At 42.2% G+C, this 20,823-nt stretch overlaps 1 protein-coding gene across 1 annotated transcript in view; it reads right to left on the bottom strand.

The window, feature by feature from the left end:
- The window catches only part of ano8b (anoctamin 8b), a 38,190-nt gene extending 20,618 nt beyond the window's left edge, over positions 1-17,572 (bottom strand). The window contains exon 1 of the mRNA XM_066695692.1: positions 17,097-17,572. Coding sequence (XP_066551789.1) covers positions 17,097-17,247 — 151 coding nt within the window. The 5' untranslated portion in view covers positions 17,248-17,572. The remainder of the gene's footprint in view (positions 1-17,096) is intronic.
- Positions 17,573-20,823: the final 3,251 nt, after the last annotated feature.

Here is a 20,823-nt window from a genome sequence, read left to right as displayed (position 1 = left end):
CTTTATTGCATCTGCCTACAAGCCACTAACTACCTGATCATTACATCTGACTAAGCCATTACTGATATTTAATGATTCACTACCTAAAAAGGTCTATGTCTGCAGAGTAAGAATACGACTTAACAGATCAAATCAGAACATGGATCTTACACTGCTCATTAAAAACAAAGGTACAGCACTTCAGCCGATCCCCCATGGAAACATCAGCTGCAGCGCCACACAAATACAAGGACCAAACGGAGAGCCGTGGAAAGGGACAATCCCACAAGCAATAAGCCGATTACGAGCTTCCACACACAAGCCAAATTTGACAAAAACGGGTTCCAAAAATATTCTTGTGAACGAGATTTAGAAACATTCCTGCATTTCCATCCAGGATTTTTAACCATACCCCCTCGTGTCAACCACTACATTAGTACCAATGAACTTCCAAAACCCCTCACTGTGGGAGAATATACCCACTTCACATTTGCACACAGGCAATAATAGAATGGTTGCATAAGCTTGAACCACTGAAGATGGTCAGCATTAATGCATGTCTTACGCTTTCCTGGCATTGTTCACCTGTAATGGAAAAACCTGCCATGCGTTTTGGTTGCCACAAAGCATTTGTTTAAATGTAGTCACCCTGTTTACTCTGAAATACCCAGCACATAATGATAACCAATATCATTAATAATAATACAGTGCAATGTGGCATGTAGGCTGCAGTGTTTTCACTGAAGTCAAGACCCAAACAGAAGCCTTTGACTGTTGAAAAGTCACTCGAATTACTAACAAAGCACTACAGTATAATTATTCATAGATAGGAACATAGCAGGATCCCTGTGTGCATATGTATAGCCTGATTGTTCAGCTGGATCAATGAGTTGACCCTTCATCGCCCCTTTTGCCGCCCCTGCACGTGCCTGTATTAATAAAAAATAGGATGGTATATGCAAAATCTCCCCAAATTAGGTGGGCACACGCAGAATTCCATTCAAATCGAGACTGGAGCTAGGTATATAATGCATGCTGAATTTCTCCACTTGGATTAGACTAATAATGTGGAGTATTAGGGCCCTCAAGATCTGAGGATCAACAAACCCCATTAAAAAAATGTAACCCCACTAAAAAAAGAATACTATTGTTTCTTGCTCCTGCAGATAGCACTGTGCCAGGGTTTTCTGTGAAAAAGCGGATGATGACGGAAACTTTATTTGACTGTGTCTGTGGTGCGGGCAGTATTTACAGACAGTTCAACCAGCGTGACAGACAACAAAGTGGCCTGCCCTTAAAAAGTTGCATTTATTATAAAGATCATATCGACGGAGAAAGTGAAGCACGGAGAACGAGTGCAGAGCCCCGAAGTGAAAGAAGAGAGATCCGAGAGCTGCAGTGCGGCCCATACAGAACAAATATTTTAAATGTACGGGAGAAATCCGTGTATTTTTCACTATGATGGAATGTAAATTTGCCTGCTTTTTGGTATATTAAAATGAAAAATGTACAAGATATATTTAAAATATATTTGAGTCTGTAATCCATAGCTTTATTTTTTAGTATTTAGTATTTTAGAAATTAACCTCAGCATAAATTTGCAACCTACAAAATAAATCTATGGATTCGGCAAAAATATGTGGAAAATATATCCCATACATTTTAAATATGGTTAAATATATGTTTTGACCAATATGGGGGGGGGGGGGGGTTGGGGGCGGTCTAATACAGTCCATTCAGGTAGGGGTTTTAGGCGACCCAGACTGGAAGTGACCCTTAACAGCCTCCCTGATCTTTCTCTATAGTAATGTACTATACGTCTACAGGTGTGAAATAAAAAATAAAAAATAAACTACACAGTATTTAAAATTAATGATTCAAATCATGTAAGCTATAGAAAACAATTTAGCAAATTTAACAGTTCATCTGATTACAGTTTACTAACCGGTCTGGTGTCAGTGTTCCTCTTGAAATAGCACATGCAGCTCGTTGCAGGCATTTATAGCCCCCCCACCCCCACCCCCCTCTCTACAACCAAGCCATATTTCACACACTGACAATTTCTATGACTCCGAGTTCCTGGGTCCCAAATTCCCAGTTAGCTGACCACAGTCCTGAATCTAAATTAGCCCGCCCTATCAGTTACCGCAGGGGGTTTATAAAATGGTGGCGCTTTAACAACCCTGTTGGACACAGACTGCTTCCTCTTCTTGGATCATGCCTGTCCCTGGACTGTGCTGTAACTCTCTGTAAAATGGTGCAGTCCTTCACACCCACATATATTAAAAAGCTCATTGTTTTACTTGTGGCATCTTTCTTGATATCGCCGCTTTCTCCAGGGGGCATTCGATGTTCGTTTGGAAGCCATCGCTGTTCACTAGAAGTATCAGAAGCAGGTTATTTCCTAAACAAACAGCTGAAGCTCGCTCTTACTTTTTAGTTTTAGATGTTGGAGGGCATATGCAAAGTGCACACCAACACAACCCGTTTGAGGACGCTAGCCAGAAAGATTGCAAAACTCTTCAAGAGGGCCTTATTAGATCAGATAAAACTATCTTCAGTGATCACTATGTACAGTTAGGTCCATAAATATTAGGACAGTGACACAATTGTCATCATTTTGTCTATACACCACCACAATGGATTTGAAAGGAAACAATCAAGATGTGCTTTAAGTGTAGACTTCCATCTTTAATTTGAGGGCAGTTACATCCAAACTGGGTCAACAGTGTAGGAATTTCACCCATTTTTATATGTGGTCCCCCCAATTTTAGGGGCTCAAAAGTAATTGGACAGACTAACATAATCATGAATTAAATTGTGAGTTTTCAATACTTGGTTGCAAATCCTTTGCAGTCAATGACTGCCTGAAGTCTGGTACCAATAGATATCACCAGATGCTGGGTTTCTTCCCTGGTGATGTTCTGCCAGACCTGTACTGCGGCTGTCTTTAGTTCCTGCTTGTTCTTGGAGTGTTCTGCCTTCAGTTTTGCCTTCAGCAAGTGAAATGCATGCTCAATTGGATTCAGGTCAGGTGATTGACTTGGCCATGGCAGAACAGTCCACTTCTTCACCTTAAAAAAGTCTTGGGTTGCTTTTGCAGTATGCTTTGGGTCATTGTCCATCTGCACTGTGAAGCACCGTCCAATGAGTTTTGAATGAAGCATTTGGCTGAATCTGAGCAGATAATAGAGCCCTAAACACTTCAGAATTCATCCTGCTGCTTTTGCCAGCAGTCACATCATCAATAAATACAAGGGAACCAGCTCCCTTGGCAACCATACCATCATTATCATGATTGTACCATCATTCTGGTACAAGTTGATCTTTGTCTCATCTGTCCATAGGATGTTGTTCCAGAACTGTACAGGGTTCTTTAGATGTTTTTTTGGCAAACTCTAAACGGTTCTTCCTGTTTCCTGTTTACATCTTGTGGTAAACCCTCTGTATGTACTCTGGTGAAGTCTTCTCCTGATTGTTGACTTTGACACAGATATGCCTACCTCCTGGAGGCTGTTCTTGACCTGGCCAGCTGTTGTGAAGGAGTTTTTCTTCACCAGGGAAATAATTCTTCTGTCATCCACCAACAGTTGTTTTCCATGGTCTTCTGGATCTTTTGATATTCCTGAGCTCACCAGTGCGTTCTTTCTTTTTAAGAATGTAACAAATAGTTGATTTCGCCACACCTATTGTTTTTGCTATCTCTCTGATAGGTATGTTTTGATTTCTAAGGCAAAACTGAAGGCAAAACGCCCCAAAAACAAGCAGGAACTAAAGACAGCTGTAGTGCAGGCCTGGCAGAGCATCACCATGGAAGAAACCCAGCATCTGGTGATGTCTATGGGTTCCAGACTTCAGGCAGTCATTGACTGCAAAGGATTTACAACCAAGTATTGAAACTCACAATTTAATTAATGATTATGTTAGTTTGTCAAAATACTTTTGAGCCCATAAAACTGGGGGGACCATATATAAAAATGGGTGTAATTCCTACACCGTTGACCACTACCAATGGTTTACCAATACTACCGAACTACAACTACCCTCAAATTAAAGATGAATGTCTACACTTCAAGCATATCTTGCTTGTTTCATTGCAAATCCATTGTGGTGGCGTACAGAGTCAAAATGATGACAATTGTGTCACTGTCCAAATATTTATGGACCTAACTGTATGTGTGACACATCATCATACCACCGAAAACACAGTCCTCCTTAACCTCTTCATTTCTATGTGGCCTGAAGAGTCAATATTCTTTGGTTAAGGTTTAATGATTGTACGTCACTGGAAAGAACTGAAGAATGAAAACGAAAACATTAGGTGTAATGGCAAAGGTACTGGTGATGATACCATTAATAATTCATTAGTGACTATTATGAAAACTGGGAAAAGATGGGTTTAGGTTTTGAGCAGTCACTGAACCACTAAATACTTGACAAAGGCGAGAGCAAATTATCAGAGGTGAATGTTACTAACAAGGGAGCATGGAAATTAATCCATGTAGAATATCTAATTAACAAGCCCCCGGGACTTGCCAGTACACAGTATTGTGATCAATAGATGAGGCTCACAAACTCCTTAGAAAGGTAAGAGGTGCAATACCAGATACACTATGTAGCATCACTCTTCTTTAAGTACTCTCCCTTTCATTTCATATTGAAATGGGATTTCACAGCATTTGTGGCTGGGTGACTCCGGAAACATATTATTATGTTAAATAGGAAGAAAATTTGATCAAATTAAATAGGGGGTGTGAAATTCATTCAACAGGAGAGCAGATGAAGAAAGCTCCCCACAGCTAAAACTGGGAACCTTTCTGTATCCCTTTCTGTATCCCTTAAGTGCACTTTCTTAAATCTATAACTATGCGTTACACTGGGGTGATCTAATCAGACACCAGTGAAGTCAATCCCCAGTCTCGCATTGTTGTGTGTGGAGTCTGAAGTCAGAAGCCAATATGGAGTTTATCAACTGAGGTTCAGGAGGAAGACACCCCCCAATCTCGCGCCTGACTTCCACCCTCCCAAGCATAACTATCCAGCAACACAGGCGCTTTCCCAGCATGCATCACTCGGCATCCCTCCTCCACTCCACATACCACCTTCGCAGCAGCTCCTTGGTTTATTCCATGTATTAGTGGAGTCCGATGACCTTGTCATTTATGGCCAGGGCATTATTCCCTCAGTCAAGTGAGTCTAGGCCAAAATAAATGTACCTTCTACTACATAGGTCTATTGGGGTTGCCTGAACTCCTGAAATATCTTTAGAATATGTATCAATATCAACATTAACAGGCATACATGAATGTCACATTGTGGTGCATACTAATTGGAAAATGCATTTAAACTGCGTTCCAACACACTTATCTTTGCCCCTATATTTCCTTGAAGGCTTTATCCTGTGTTGTGCACCTGATGGTTCAAAAGTGTTTTTTCTGTGCTTAACTTTCTGGTTTTGCATTTGCATTCTGTCATTTGCCTTAATTTATCCTGATAACAAAATTTCTGTCTCTCCTCTCTCCTCCCTCATAAAAACAAAAATGAAAATGAACTGTGCCAGATGGTACAGATCTGAGGGATTAGATCAAAGATTGCGTTCTCCAGCATGACAAACAATACCTCTATAGAGCAGAATCTGAATTAAAAGTGTTGACAACTCCAGCCCTCCCTAAAGATTTCCCTTTGCCATGGATTACCCTGCTGCACTGTGACCAGTTTGCATTCCTCCCCTGCACACACAATGCCACACAAGACCGTTTCTACACGAGTTTGGGAATACCAAGATATCTTAACGCATTCAACTCAAAGGAGCAGAATAATCAAAATGTAAACGACCTGCTCCAGACAAACGAACGGCCCAATGTAAATTAACAAATTAACTAAATGAAAGCGTGCCCTCTCGCTGCTTTGTCATATGCAAACTGCCTTAATTGTGTAAGTGTGCAATTGTAAGTGCTTTGGACTACCTGAGCCTGTATAAACAGAGATTATCATTAGACTGCATGCTTTTCAAAAGAATTTCACAAAGCAGAGCCCCCATTTCTCCATTCGAAAATACTGTTTTCCCCTCATTCCTTGTTTTCCTGTTGAGGGATTGTTTCTCTTTGCTCTGACGGCACAGTAAAGCAATCCCCTGCTGTCCTTCATTTCAGCACAGATGAAGATAACTCACTGAACACAGCCATGTGGACTTGCCCTAGATCGCGTCTCATGGTCTCTCCCCAAAATAAAATATCAGAGAGGGCCTGTTATTGCAGCGCTAAACACAAACCCGTACAAAGTGTGTTTACACAGTTTCAGACACTGACTCCGACCTTTCGTTTCTCAGCTGCGCAGTAACGAATCGCTCGCAGGAGATGTGGTTCGGAGTAAGACACTCTCATGTGACCTCCTTCCGGTGCCTCTTCAGACCTACAGCCTCTCTCTCCTTAGCAATCTTGACCCCGCCGTCACCAGTACATCAGAAAAGCACCATCGGATTCGTTCTTAGCTCTACTATATTCTCGCCATTCAAACGCACTGTCCTGGAACTGGTCACCTCACAGGCTGCAGCTGAAATAGAGTGCTTGGGAACCCTGCATGTGGATACGGTTTCATTTTACATTTTAGGTTTAAACCGTTATCTGTGCCCTGCTTCGACCTGTCACAGTGCCTTGTACGTTTACAAGGAAATTGCATTTCTGAACCTCAGTTGGCTTAGATACATGACCAGTAGCTCTTGGTTGGACCAAAACTTCCACAGCAATTATGGGAACTGCGTTGTCTAGATTCTTTCTTTTCATATGAAGTCTGGGGTGCTGAATTATTGACAGCCTATGCAGGTAGATATAGTATATTAAACAACAGACCAGCATGGCTTGGCACATGAGCTCTGCAACACAACCCCACTGTTTACAATACAAGGCAGGGTTATTGCGAAACTGTGGATAAAAAGTACAGAGGGAGAAAAAATATATAAGGTCACGTACAACCAGCCTAACACAGGCCATATGTGCTGTACAGACAAGCACATAGCCCAGAAGGTTCCTTAAACAGCTAAGGTTATCAATCAGAATTAAAACAGTGCACAATTAGATATTAATTATAAGCCCAAGAGGAGTTCTTTCCAAATCTCCAGCTGGACCATCTCACTTTCGCAGTTTAACCACTAGGCTTACAGAAACACGAAGTAGAGGGCTTTTTCAAGCTTTTCCTTCCCAAGACTCAGGAATCGTACCCCAGACTGTCTCCAGCATCACTTTGGAAGTCCATGGCAAAGCGCTCAACCTTGACTGGCTCAATCAAGTAGACTTCAACAAGCCATTTTTAACTAGAGGGATAAAAAAAGGCAGTTTGGGATCATGTGAATGCATTACATTATTCACAGCATGTGTTATTACTTGGCGAAGGTCGCCAACCACCTGAGAGCATGAGGACCGTTGATAGTAAAGTCAGACCATGCACACAGTCCTGTTAAATATTTGGCTCTTGTAGCAAGGCACAATTTATAGATACGTAACAGAGAAACCTGTACACCGTATACCAAAAACATATGGGCCAAAACCAGGTACACGGACAGCATCAGAGCGGGAGGTTGTGCAATGACAAAAAAAGCACCGAACTCTCTAATCTACACTTGAGACTTGGTGTATCCTTTGTGACCTATATCGCAAAATCTACAGTAGCTAAAAAAGAACAGGAGGGCATGGGGGATGAAGCCCTGCAGCATTTTCAGCCCCATCTTTTGAACTGCGTACTGCAAGTGTATCACGTGAGCTACAGCTGTACACGTGGGCAGCCAAGCAAACTCCTACCGAACTGCAACTCTCCAGAACAGGCAGTAAAACCGTACCCTCTTAGCAGCTTTCATCCTAATTGGAACAGATAAACGCCGCTTCTAAACGGCACAGCAACCTGCTGCGACTCCCGTGCATACAAATCATTTCCTCGGCATGCAAGGCCTCACAAACATTTGTTTTTTTTTCAAATCAAAATCCATCCACACACAAAAATAGCTGCATACCGTAACTGCAGAGAAAAGCACCCCCCCCCATGCATACACACACTCACACAGGCAGGTTGAGACAGGGAGAGAGAGAGAAAGAGACAGAGAGATTTTCAATTCGTGGCCCACCTCCTCCTTCCCTTCCCGTCTCCCTCCCTCTCAATCTCAAACAGAGCTGCCCTTCATACATTGTCGCCATAGCCCCCGCGGTATCCCCCCTCCGCCTCACACACACTCACGCCATGCCATCCTCCTCCCTTCACCCCAGCAGCTGCATCCACAGACCTGTGAACGAACCAGACCAGCTATAATCGCCTCTCTCACAGGCTTGCCAGGCAATGCGCCCTCCCTCTCTCTCACTCTCAGTGTCTCTGTCGCTCTCTCTCTCTCTCTCTCTCTCTCTCTCTCTCTCTCTCTCCCGCTCTCTCTGCTTCCACTAGGCTCCTCTGGGCACTAGCTGTGCCAATAGTCTGATGGGCAGAGATGAGGAACCGACAATAAGGGCACTGTTTCTTTCTCGACCGGCCTACCCCCCAGTTGGACAGCGCTCTTCTGCTATTCCAGTAAGAGACTAGACTGCTGTTGCCATCAAAGCACCTCTGTCCACTCTGTTCACGACATCATCAACACATCATCCAATCGGAATGCCGGAATGCTCATCACTTCTAAACAGTCTCATTTGCTATTGGCCGTTATGTATTATTTTCTATTCTCCAATAATAGAAAAGTATAAATATACATTGTCATGAAATTGTCTATATGGAAAGGCCTTTTCCAACAAATCCACTCTCATCGCTAGGCAGGTCAAATTCCAACCCGAAGGTCAATATCGTGAGCGATTACAGTGATCAGATGCGTATTTAATGATTCCCTCAGAGGTCCACATCTCATAATTACTCATTGATTTTTACATGGGGGTCAGGCTCCCTCAAGATAGTCACTGCAAGATGCACTGCTGTATACATAATCAATCATGTTTCCTGAAAATCTCTCTGGCAACAACTTATCGTTTATTCATCCCCCGTAATATCTATGAAAATTACACAGGCCGATCCGCAGGTAGTTCTTGGGCAATTCTCCTTGAAACATAAAAAGACTCTTTTGCTGCTGTTACTTGTTGATTAGATGTTTTTGCTTAAGCTCCACCACGATTCAAAAAATGCAAATCTTGTTATTGGTGCGCTTATATAGAGGAAACACAGCCTATGCAAATTTACTCAAAACTGTGACTATCCGTTACCTTATTATAATCTACCATTCCACTTCCAACAGTGATCTGCCAAGCAATGAGAGAACAACACAAAAACACAACAAAATAATAGACGTGGGGAAGTATATCAGTGGCGCACAGCACTCAGAGCCGCGTCTTAAGCTAATTTCCCTACAACCAGACCTTCAGAAAAGCCTGTTCAAACACCGTTAACACTGTAGTAGCAAACCAACTCACGCTCAAAATCACAAAACACCAAAAAGCAACGAATAAACAGGAAAATTGAGTGAATGATGCCCACTAATCCTTTAAAAGGGTTGCGTTTGTAACCGCACTCAGCAGGTGCCCTCGTAGGTTACATTTTTTGATGATCTTATTAACCTCGTTCCGCAGGTCAGCTCTGCAGATGAACTTTTCAACGATCTATCAGGCACAGGAGAGCAGGCGTTACCATCGTGTGACTCATACGATGCACACAGACATATGTGGGTCAGTCAGTCTGCAGAAATAAAAATAAAGCACCTTCATGAACAGCTAGCACTGACTCTTGGGAGTCGCCGTGGACACACTGAGTGACAGCCACTGAACTCCAATTTTGTCTCGGCAAAAAATGACTAACAATTTTAACAGCCCAGGATTGGCAATAGATTTTAATTTAACTTCAGTAAAAGAGGCTTCAATTATGACCGACTGCTCTGTTTATTGGGTCTTAGGTATTTCCTGTAATTGTCCTGTTGGAATTCTGCACACGTTTTACACAATCCAAGCCGGACCTGGGATTTTTAAGCCCCTAAATCTGGAAATGATATTTTCTTAATTGGTCCTTCTTAGCTATAATTACTATATTTATAGATATATATATGAAACTGCAGACAACATGAAGAAGCACAGAAATAGAAGAGATAGAAAAATAAATTAATGCATCCAAGACCAAAACAATGTGCCAAAATGACATTTAAAAATGCACAATATTCTCACAATCACATCTATTGGCTCAAACTGTGCAATTCCCACAATTCCCAGGGATTTCATGCAGGGGATTTCAAGCCGGTTTCAAAACAACCTGATTGATAAAGACAAAGGGGCGTCACTGTGAGGCTTTAGCAAGGGACGCTCATGAATTATTAAGGACACCGAGAGTAGGGCATTAGTGTATTCGTGCTGACCCAGATTTGACTGACAGATGCAGCATTAAACAGCTAGAGTAATTTTAGGCAAAAACGGGATCTGGAGCAGTTCTTTCCAAAGGCTTAAACAGAAAGAGTTCGCCCACATAGTTGGAAGTAGGAGAAACTCTGGAGAGAAAAAAAAGCAGGACAAACTGAAGAAAATAAAAAGAGAAGAAAGACATCTTTAAAAAAAATATATGAAGGTGTCTTTGCTCCAGGGCAAGTCAGTAATCCAGATTGAATTATTCTCCCATTTTCTCCTTGAAAACGGTGCCTAAGTGATCCAAGGAGCCCAGTGAAAGGACAGGACAGGCTTATTAAAACACACTCTCAGGTTTGTTACCCACCATGCAAAGAAAAGTGAAAAACTCGACTAGGCCTAATTACATATGCCCAACTAATTAAATACTTCCTTCCTACTCTCAGAATATTGCATGTAAGAGTTTTAAGTAGCCAGTTATGTAAGCCAAAAAATTTAAAATATGTAAATTCAGAAAATCCAGAAAAATGTGTGCACTTATTAGTATAACTTATGGACCAAAATAAAGAGTTTTAGTTACAGACAATTCAAAAATTTGTATATATATACCGAGTGAAACAGTCACAGGAGACAGGAAGAAGTCAAGTGGTACAAAAGACAGAAATGTCAAGATTCAGCAAGGAAAAAAAGTTCCCAATCTTAGAAAAACACAGTCGCTGGTCACGCACTCTCTCTCTCTCACTCGTTCTCATAACATACAAACGTTTATAAAGACCTAGGAGATGACCACATAAAAGATGGGCGGATCCAGCAGTGGATCAATACAGGCTGATGATGACGATATAAATATAAATATGCTCGCTTTTGATTTATCTTGGAGGTCTCCAGATGATGGCCGAGTGTGTAAGATAATGGAAAAACCTCAATGGAGACCTCAGTTCCCATTACGTCTACTTCTTCCAGTAATAGCGCCAGAGCACGATCAGATTCAGGCCGGATCGATGCGGTTTGTAATCTAAGAGCACGGGGCGTCAAGTGTCCTTCATTTTCTCAATCAAATCGGAAACAACGAACAAAAAGACAAAATGACAAACAAAAAACATTCCTCTGCATCCATACTACTTAATCCTTACAAATCTTTCAAATCGAATTACACTGCAGACTCCTTCTGTATAGAGAAAATTACATTTAAAGCTCTTCATAAAAATAAATAAAAATAAAAAAACTATATACTATTAATAAATTCTCCTACTAGGAAATACAGTTCCAACAGCTACTATTAATAAAACATAACAGAGTACAGTCCCCATAGGTAACAAACAGAGTGTTATTCACAGGCATCATCAGCACATTTTGTCACTTTAAACCTTAACGAAAGACTTTTCTATCCACCTGCAGGCCGGTTACTGTTTAGAGACTGGGCATGCAAGTCTGTGTGTGCGTTTCTACCTTTTGTTATCCCGCATCTGTTGTTGTGGCCTGCCATTTACAAGCAAACTCTTTGACAGTGCACTCTGGAGCTTTGATCTTGCATGGGAAGCCAGTGCCTGAAGCGGGGGGGGGGGGAACAAAATGCAACAAAAAAGCAGGATGAATTTTAAAAGCAGACTTTCCTATAGAACCCATCTCGCAGAATGCCCGCCAGGCTGTTTGTCCAACAGCCCCAGACAACACAGATCCATCCGATTGTGATTGAGGGGAAAAACAGGGCTCCTGTCACGCACATGCACACACACAAACACTCAACACTTTCAGTCTCGGATGTTCTGATGCAATAGACGAGGGTAATTAATGAGATGAGCTCAGATAAATCCTGACTGTGCCCTCTGGACCTCTAGTAGAGAACCAAATGAAAGGCATGGGGCTGAAGAAAAGGCTAAACTGGGCTAAAACACACTTGGTTACTGTGGTTCCTAATGAGCTGGCTTAGCAACTGCAAACGCCTCGGAGTCAAGGGAGAGAAGAGGGGGCCAGGGCTGGCTCACAGTTCAGCCAATATGTGGAAACTGATCTCTCTGACACGTCGTCGCAACAAAGCCATTGATATCACAAGGTGGGAGTCACCCTCTACAAAGATCATTAATTCGAAGGAGTTGGGTTCACTTATCAGTCTACAATCCCATAACCATATTGGGCCGAAAACTACAAGACCATAGGTATCAGCTGCTAAAGTCTTCTGTCATCTTCTGCATTGATGTTTGACCAAACTGCACCATTTGAAGTGACTTCTACAACCCAAAGCAATGGCTGTAACATTACTTGAGGAAATGTTTTGTAAATGCTGCAAATATGGCTTAGTAGCATATTACCATAGTGTTTGATGGAAGATAAGTAGCCAATCCTCCAAATGGCACATAAGCCAGGCTGAGTTCCCATCCCGAAGTAAAGGAGACCACACACTACGGGACACAATCAGTCTATGAGGGCTTTGAATTTTCCTTACGTGGCTCACCCCATATCAGGTCTGGTATCCTTGCACGGGGACCGCCGAAAGAAATCGAGCGAGATAATTACGAAAATAAGTAGATTTCTCAACCGGGTGGAATACAGGATTGAACAAGTCCTTGAGCGTGAGAGAGGAGTCCCAGCTAGTCTGCCAGTTCCTTTCCCGTGAAGTAGGGCAATAACAGAGCTGGTGCGGCCTGGATAAAGGGTTACAGTGTAGTAATATATAACCACTGGACCACTGGTCTTCTAACCAGCGGCAAGGTCACCCCACATTGAGCACCGCTGAGCACTAACTGATACAGATGAGATGAAGCTCAACCTTCAACAAATCCGACCCAAATCCATCTTCATTAATGTTAACATTCCCAGCTCTTAAACAACCCACACCTGTAACACATTGACTGAAGCGCTTGTGCCTGAGGACCTCTATATTTTCATTAAGTACTCCCCCATTGAAGCAACACATCTACGAGAGAAGAGGAACAACACGAGACAAGGCGCTGGATTGCAGTCTACAAACATATACTTGACAGCAGTTCAATAGATGAATAGAAGAAAGAGGTATCTGATAAATAATGAAGCTGCCATCAAGCTTTGCAGTTTTATTAGTTGGTGGGTGTCAGTTTTGCTCGAATGTGGCCTTTGGTTTAAGTTTGCACCATGAACAGGAATGATTGTAAGCATCTAAAGGAGCACAGTTTAAAGAACATATATTGGCAGATATATGTTCCAATAATCATTTTCGCTGCAAATCAGCCAGGAGAAAATAAGAAGAAACTCAAATCGGGTTGTTTTATCACACACGTCCCGTTTTTGCTTCTTTCCAGGAGGGTTTTGGCATGCAATATTGACTCCTATGACCTCTGAAATCCTTATATTTTAAACCTATGCTTAACAAGACAGCCACGGGACAAGATTTATTTGGATTATGGAAAATGGGAAGAGACCACTAGTATTTAAAGAAAATCAATTCAACCCATTGTTCATCTCTATGACAAACGCCTTGGGGACAAGGATGCTGACAATCAGATTTTTTTTATTAAAGGTGTCTGTGTCGAGTAATTATACAATCCTGCTTATTTAACATTCCCCACCCCCCTCTGCCTCTGAGTACAATCAACATTAAGGGCATGTACACAAAATAAATTGGACTGTCATCACATTCTGCTTTCTCCTGAATCGTGCTGAAGACTGAAGACCATGCTTTTAATCCCGCTAATCTGTCAAACGGTTTGGTATTTCCTTTACATTTTTATAAAATTGAGATTTTCTAAGATGTGTGCCACAGACAATTTAAAGCAGACATAATTTCTATGGAACAGGAATATAAAAATACCCCTCACAATATCAATTTAGTACATTTCGCAAATCGTCCTTTGTAGCATCTTGAAAAGTAATCGGTGCAGCTTCAGACGGAGATCAATGGAGAAGAAACTGTCTGACCATACTCTAATAATAAAAAGTTTAAAAGCTATCATGTGAAAAAATGTTTCTACTCTTCTTTATTGGCTGTTAACAAAGGTAATTATCAATTAAGGAAACAATTACACAGCCGATAACATTAAATCACTGGATCTTTGCGTAAAATAGTATTTTTTGGCCTGAGGAAGAACCAATGGACTGAAACTTCAATGATTTTTTTGTTCTTCTTTTTTAACATTAATGTTTTAATTATGACTCATATTCTGGATGAAGTGGACTGTTTCCATGGTTCAATTACAGCCTCCTAAAGGCCAGTGAAATAAAACTTTGCATTACAGAAGCAGGGGGACAGTTTAATCCACTGAAGGTGATCTGATTAGAAAAGGGGTATTTCCTTTGTGTGAACCCATGGCAAGAAAGGTCAGATAAGAAGCTGAATCAAATCTCCCTACAATGTGTTATTAAACATTACATTGCAGCATTTTCACAAGGATAGAGGCATGAAACAGAGCCCAGATGACTTTCAAACACATCTGCGAGAACAGGCAGGGTACAGCTGAAGAGGTCAGGTGTTTTGTGTGTTTTGGACTAAACGGTTGAACTGCCACTAGATTTCCCAAGTGGGCTTTTGTGATGCCAATGCAGACTGTGCCACACTGTTTTTACACCCACCCCAGCTGCTAATAGTGAATCTATTGAATAACAACATATACAACTGCAAACAAAACTACTCACTTCCTTAATTTGAACTGTCAGTGAGTTTACATTTATATTCAATCAGTGGTTCCCTAACCGGGTCCTGGAGACCCACTATCCTACTGGTTTTTGTTTCAACCAACTTCTCAAATACTTAACCGAACTAATAATTTGCTTAATTTCACTTTTAAAATGGTTTAAATTTACAAAAAGCTGAAGCGTTCAGGTGCATTATACGTTTTTATAGTGTATGTGAAAACGCCAACTGTTAAAAAGGATTAATACGCTCCAATTATTTGTTCAATTAAGTAATTGAGATCTTGGTTGGAACAAAAACTACCAGGATGTTGGAATGAAAACTGTTTGATAAATACAAACAGTTGAACCAACAATATATTTTCAACACCATTAATCTCCGGATAAAGACGTGTAGGATGTGAATACTCCTCGACCACAACTGTACACCGAGGACAACGCAAGAAGGGCGGGGATGAATTTGCAGCAGACCGTGCAATCATATGTGGCGCAATCTTAACTCAGTGTGGAAAACCCTTTCTTGGGATCATATGCTAACTCCTTAAGTTGAGACAAAGCACCGGGATTATAAAATACAGCAAAGACATCACACTGAGACTTCAGACACCGCTGAAAACAAATCTTCACTGGATGAATGGAGGAATGAAACACAGCTGCACAGTACAGATGCTGACAGTATTATACATGTGATACCCATCAATCAGGTTCAGCAAAGAATTCTACCCTACTGGTAACCCCTCGCCCCCATCCTCTATCAACACAGCCCTACACATAAAACACTCAACTATACAGCAGTACTAATGTCAAGAAAACACTGGGTACCTTGTTCAAAGCATTATTGCTTGGGGGTCACAATTCATTGGTGCCGTTGAGGTTTTTAAGTTGTTATGGGCCGAAAGTGCTTCTACATAAGCTGATAAGGTGTGCGATTGTTGTATGCGTCCTGCCATTTTATAATTTTGAATTAAAACAACATTTAACATATTGGCACTGATAAAACCTGAAGCCGTTCCATGCAGGTCTTATTTCCATCCCTCGAGAGACTAGCAAATTGGCTACACTGATAATCCCGACAAATGTACAGAGTCTACGGAGGGAGAAGATGTACTCAGTTCCTTTGAATGCATGGACAAAGTCAGGTGCGATGCTATGAAGGAGAGGCCAGAAGGAGAACCGAATTATTGCACAGAAAATTAGAATAATACAAGCTCACTTTCCCAGACAATGCCCGGAAAGGAGGAACAATGCTGTGTGCACACCCTCCTATCTGGGGAAGTTTGCCTTCATTAAAAGGTGCGTTGCATCTTTAAGAGCTGCCATGCTCTGAGAATTACCTTGCTAAGCTCTTGCATGCTGAACGTGTCCCCCCTTGCAAAACGGCTGGCTACTGCCACACTGCATCATCCTGCACCAGACTGGAGCAGCTCCAAACACACAAACACACCAGCCAGCCGCAATGGGTCCTCTCTCCCTCTCCCTCTCTCTTTTTCTCCTTGTCCTCCACCCCAAGCATAGCAAGCTGGGCGGCTTTTCTCAGGACAGTCGGTATATTTCCACATTTCTGATGCATAAACGTGCCAGGCCGCTCTTTCAGGCCAAATACAACCAACTCACTCACACATAAGGGCCAAGAACAGAAGCATGACTAGAAATAAAAAAAATACAGTATTTGGAATAGGTGGGCTCCCAGGACGACCCATTCAAACTTTGCAGGTCTTAATGGAAAAACAAAAAACAAAAAGAAGAAAGAAAGAAAAGAAAAACTATGACAGCAAACAAGTGATGCAGAGGAGGATGTATCCTAACGTAACCTTGCCGTCTGACTTGAGAAAGTTTATTGTGCATTCCCATCCCTGGCTGCCGTGTGTGGGGGGGAAAGGCGAATGTCATTTTAAGGATATTAGTATTACATGCATCCCAAGCAGGCTGTTTCATTGAGGAAAACACAATGTATTCAATTGTGGCAGCTGCTGGACTTATGGGGTTACCTTTCCGGACAAATACACCGTGTTTTTAGTCGCAGACTGTAGAAGAGTAATCACCGTTTGTCGGGGTTTCGTAAGCGGGTGGCAGAAGACAAAAGGACGGCGCACATCCCATCGTCTCCCCCGTAACAGTTGCACTGGCTTCCCCCCACGACCCGGTCCCCCTTTTCCCACGGCTGAGACTCACCCAGGACCCCCGAGGAGGACTGCTGGGCAGCGGCAGCGGGGTCCGCCTTGTCCCCCTCCGTCTGCGATCGGTGTCGGTGCCGTGAGCTCTCGGTGTCCGCGGCGCTGCCCGGGGCTGCGGCGGCGGCGGCTGGCGCTCCTGTCTCCGGCATGCTGGCTGGCCTCTGTGGCGCGGCGGGGAGCGGGGTGCTGGTCGTTCCGGGGAGAAGGAGGGGGATGCGCTAACCGCGGGTCAGGGTTGCATGGGTCTCGGCCGACGGGAGCGGTGATGGAGGGGTTGGGGGGGTTAAACGGACGTGAAAGTGAAGTGAAGGTTGTTGTGGCTCATCCTGGTTGCGGCGGGCTGCATGCAGATAGATAGCGCTCCGGAGCGACTCTCACTTTGGAGGAGGGACAAAGAGAAGAGAAAGACAGCTTCACTCACACACAGACAGAGAGAGAGACACACACGCTCAAAGGCACATACACACACACACACACACACACACACACACACACACAAGGAGAAAAAATATGATGTTTCCCCTCCCCTTCCAAGACGAAATTTCAGCCCATAATGACAGTCACCCAGGTAGACCGGTGTGAATCTAGTGCTTTCCATAGAGAAATGTGCTGATGTCCTTTCCACCGTGTTACTCTTACCTGGCATTTCAGTGTGCATGCATTTGCAAGAGACCGATACACAAAAGAGACAGATGTGCCTTTGTTGGGTTGTTTCAATTAAAACCTGCGTGTTTTTGTATAGTAGCATGCAAGCAACAATGTATAAGAAACGGGCTGAAACATGAGATGAAGTGTGAAAAAACAATTCAAATTCACGATAAGCTCCTTGCATCTGTGTTGTCCTCAGTGTCATGCAGTGTTACTGATATAGGCAGAAAGCAGAAGTTATTCCCTCTGAAGGAGCTTATTTATTGCACTAGTGTTCAGCCGGGTACCTCTTCAAAGCTGAGCACCAGCCTAGAAGAATGAGATGAACACAGTTTGTCGTGTGGGACTAAGCAAGGGATGACTTATTTATCACTGTAAAAATAGCCTCTTGGTTGCTTTTATATATTTCAGTTAATTAATTAATGTTTCTATATTTGAGAGACTTGCTTTGGCCTCATCTGTTAGTGGTTGTGCCTCAGATATTTATATTTCTTTGGTTTCTTCTGCTCCTTTTAGAGACTGACACCAGAGTGTTTTTAGATGAAGATAAACTTTTGGGTGTCATTTTGACAACACACATATTTTACTCTCAGTTATACAGGCTTTTGGGAGCTATTGATTAGTAAGGAATTGCTAACTACCCTAAAGTAAGCAGGAATTAATAATGCACTAACAATTTCACAGGAATATTTCAAGACAAAGTTTGGGATCCTGACTAACATCCATATCAGCCATTCTCAATTCACCATATTATTTCAAGACAATAATAATAATAATAATAATAATAATAATAATAATAATAATAATAATAATAATAATAATAATAAAAAATAAACTAAATGCATATATATGTTTTAGGATTTGCAAGACATTGAAATGGTACTCGTTAAATATTTTGGAAATGTGGGCAACCAAGGAAGCATGTAAACCCAGGCTGTCTGTATTTACTTAGCAGGCACAAATCACAATAGATTTCCCTTCAGCCCTCTTCAGTTGTGCACAATGCATGCTCTGCGGCTGCTGGCTAGGCCTGCGTTTCTCTGCTCTCTACACAGCATACAGTCCCATCAGCAACATGACTCCCAACATACAGTGTGCCAGAGTCCGGGAAAGGAGCGTGGCAGGCGAGCGCAAGGTGATGCATCGTGGGAAGGCGGCAGCTGTCTGTTTACGAGAGCACGGAGAGATAAATAATTAAGCAACACAGGCCAGGGATGGTTCCCTCAGGCTCTGGATCACCCAAGGCTTGTCATAGCTTTTATTTCCCAGCCGCTGCTGTCTGCACAGCTACCCAGAAGCAATCCTCCAGTTCGGATTATGCTTACTCACCAGTTCTTGGCTGACAGCTGCAGAGATCTGCAGTGATGCTCACAGCCGTGAACATTAGCCCTCTTTGTGAACCACTGACTCACATACACCAGAGATAGAGCGCTGGTCCACTGGCTTTGGTGGACTTTTAAGTCGGAGACACACAAAGGCAATGGCAGGCACACGCATGTATATGTAAACTGCTGTGGATCTGGGAATTGGTAGCGACCGGCTGCCAGAGAGTCTCCCCGTGTCAAAAGGAAATCCTCTGCTGGGCGTTGTTATGTAACATGTATTTGCAATCAAATACATTTCTGTCTATTATTCCCCCAAAACATGCAATATTGCAATGAAGGTGTTTTTTCAAATCCTGAAGAATTTAAAACAAAAAAACAAAATCTCAATTAAGCCACTATATCTATGATGATGCCAAAAAGTTTGCATTCCATTGAGAATTTCTAGTGGAAATATGACAGTGAAAACAAATATCCAGACATATACCAAGAGCACTTCTAAAAAAACATCTCTTTATGGTAAATTCCATGCAAATTCAGGATTAGTTACTAAAGTACTGAATCAGTACTTGGTTCATGTACCAATACATCACATATGAACAACTGACACCCTGAATACAGTAAAGTACTTATCCTGGCCTTTTATTGTTGCCGGACTTGTTCTTATTTTTGTGTGAAACAGGATTTAAATATTTGTTTTACAATTCCAGTTTACACAAGGGCCCAACAGGAAGTCAAAAGTTTTAATTTTATCTTCCCACTTTGACGCTGTGTGATATTGGATTTCCCCGGTCGATGCAGCTTCTGAGCAAATATCTGTCTAGGAACTTGCAAAGCTAGAGGAGGCTAAGCCAGTTTTTGGCAGGTTTACTCCAGTATTATGGAAGATCTCTCAGACAGGCCTTTTACTGTGACTCGTAAAAGCAGGCAACAGACAAGCGCATTATGACACATTATGATTGCTGATACTACAGATAGACCGAAAGCTGTGAGGATGAACTGAAATGGTGAGGCGGTGCTGGAAGTGTCAGCCAAGGTGTAAATGGTTGATTCATGTTTCAATAGTAGTTTCATGTTTGCTTACACACATTTTACTGCTTGTATTTCATTTACATGATGATTGGTGTTATTGGGAAAGCAACTAGACATCTGTGCATCATTTTAATTATTGTGTTGGCAATGCAAACTGTAAATAATCCCAAACCTCTGCACCTATTGCAACCTTTTGAGCAAGGTTTCTGTATTTCACAATGCAAGACTTGCTGATATGATGACATATCATGTAAGATATATCGCGATTAACGTGCATAAAGGTATTACTGTTAAATTATTTAGAAAACTCCATGAGGGCCAATTTCGTGTAGAGGTCAGCCAAAAAACACACGCGTTTTTCCTGACCCCGAATACACCGCAGTTGTACGGGTGACCGCATTATACCCAGCGCTCACACATCCTATCCCCGCTCGACAGCCAGCATGCGTGGACTTCACGCAGCCTCACGCACGCTGAGATCATAACGACGCCGCCACCTTCAGCTCTTCAGAGGAAGTGACACACGGTAAATAAATTATATGTTTCACGAAAAAAAAAATCACACTTCATGCCAAGGTCATAAAAAAAAAATAATGTGTGCACCGAAGTAAACGTGACAGCGCTTTAGATGATGCATGCAATTCCAAGCCAAAGAAGACCATCTATTTTACAAATGTTGAAATCGTGGTAAATTACTGCTAATACCAGGTATATATTTCTGTA

This window comes from Amia ocellicauda, chromosome 22, assembly GCF_036373705.1.
Source record: "Amia ocellicauda isolate fAmiCal2 chromosome 22, fAmiCal2.hap1, whole genome shotgun sequence".
In the NCBI taxonomy this organism is placed as follows: Eukaryota; Metazoa; Chordata; class Actinopteri; order Amiiformes; family Amiidae; genus Amia; species Amia ocellicauda.
The sequence above is the reverse complement of the archived record's forward strand: the minus strand, read 5'-3'. Positions and strand labels throughout refer to the sequence as shown.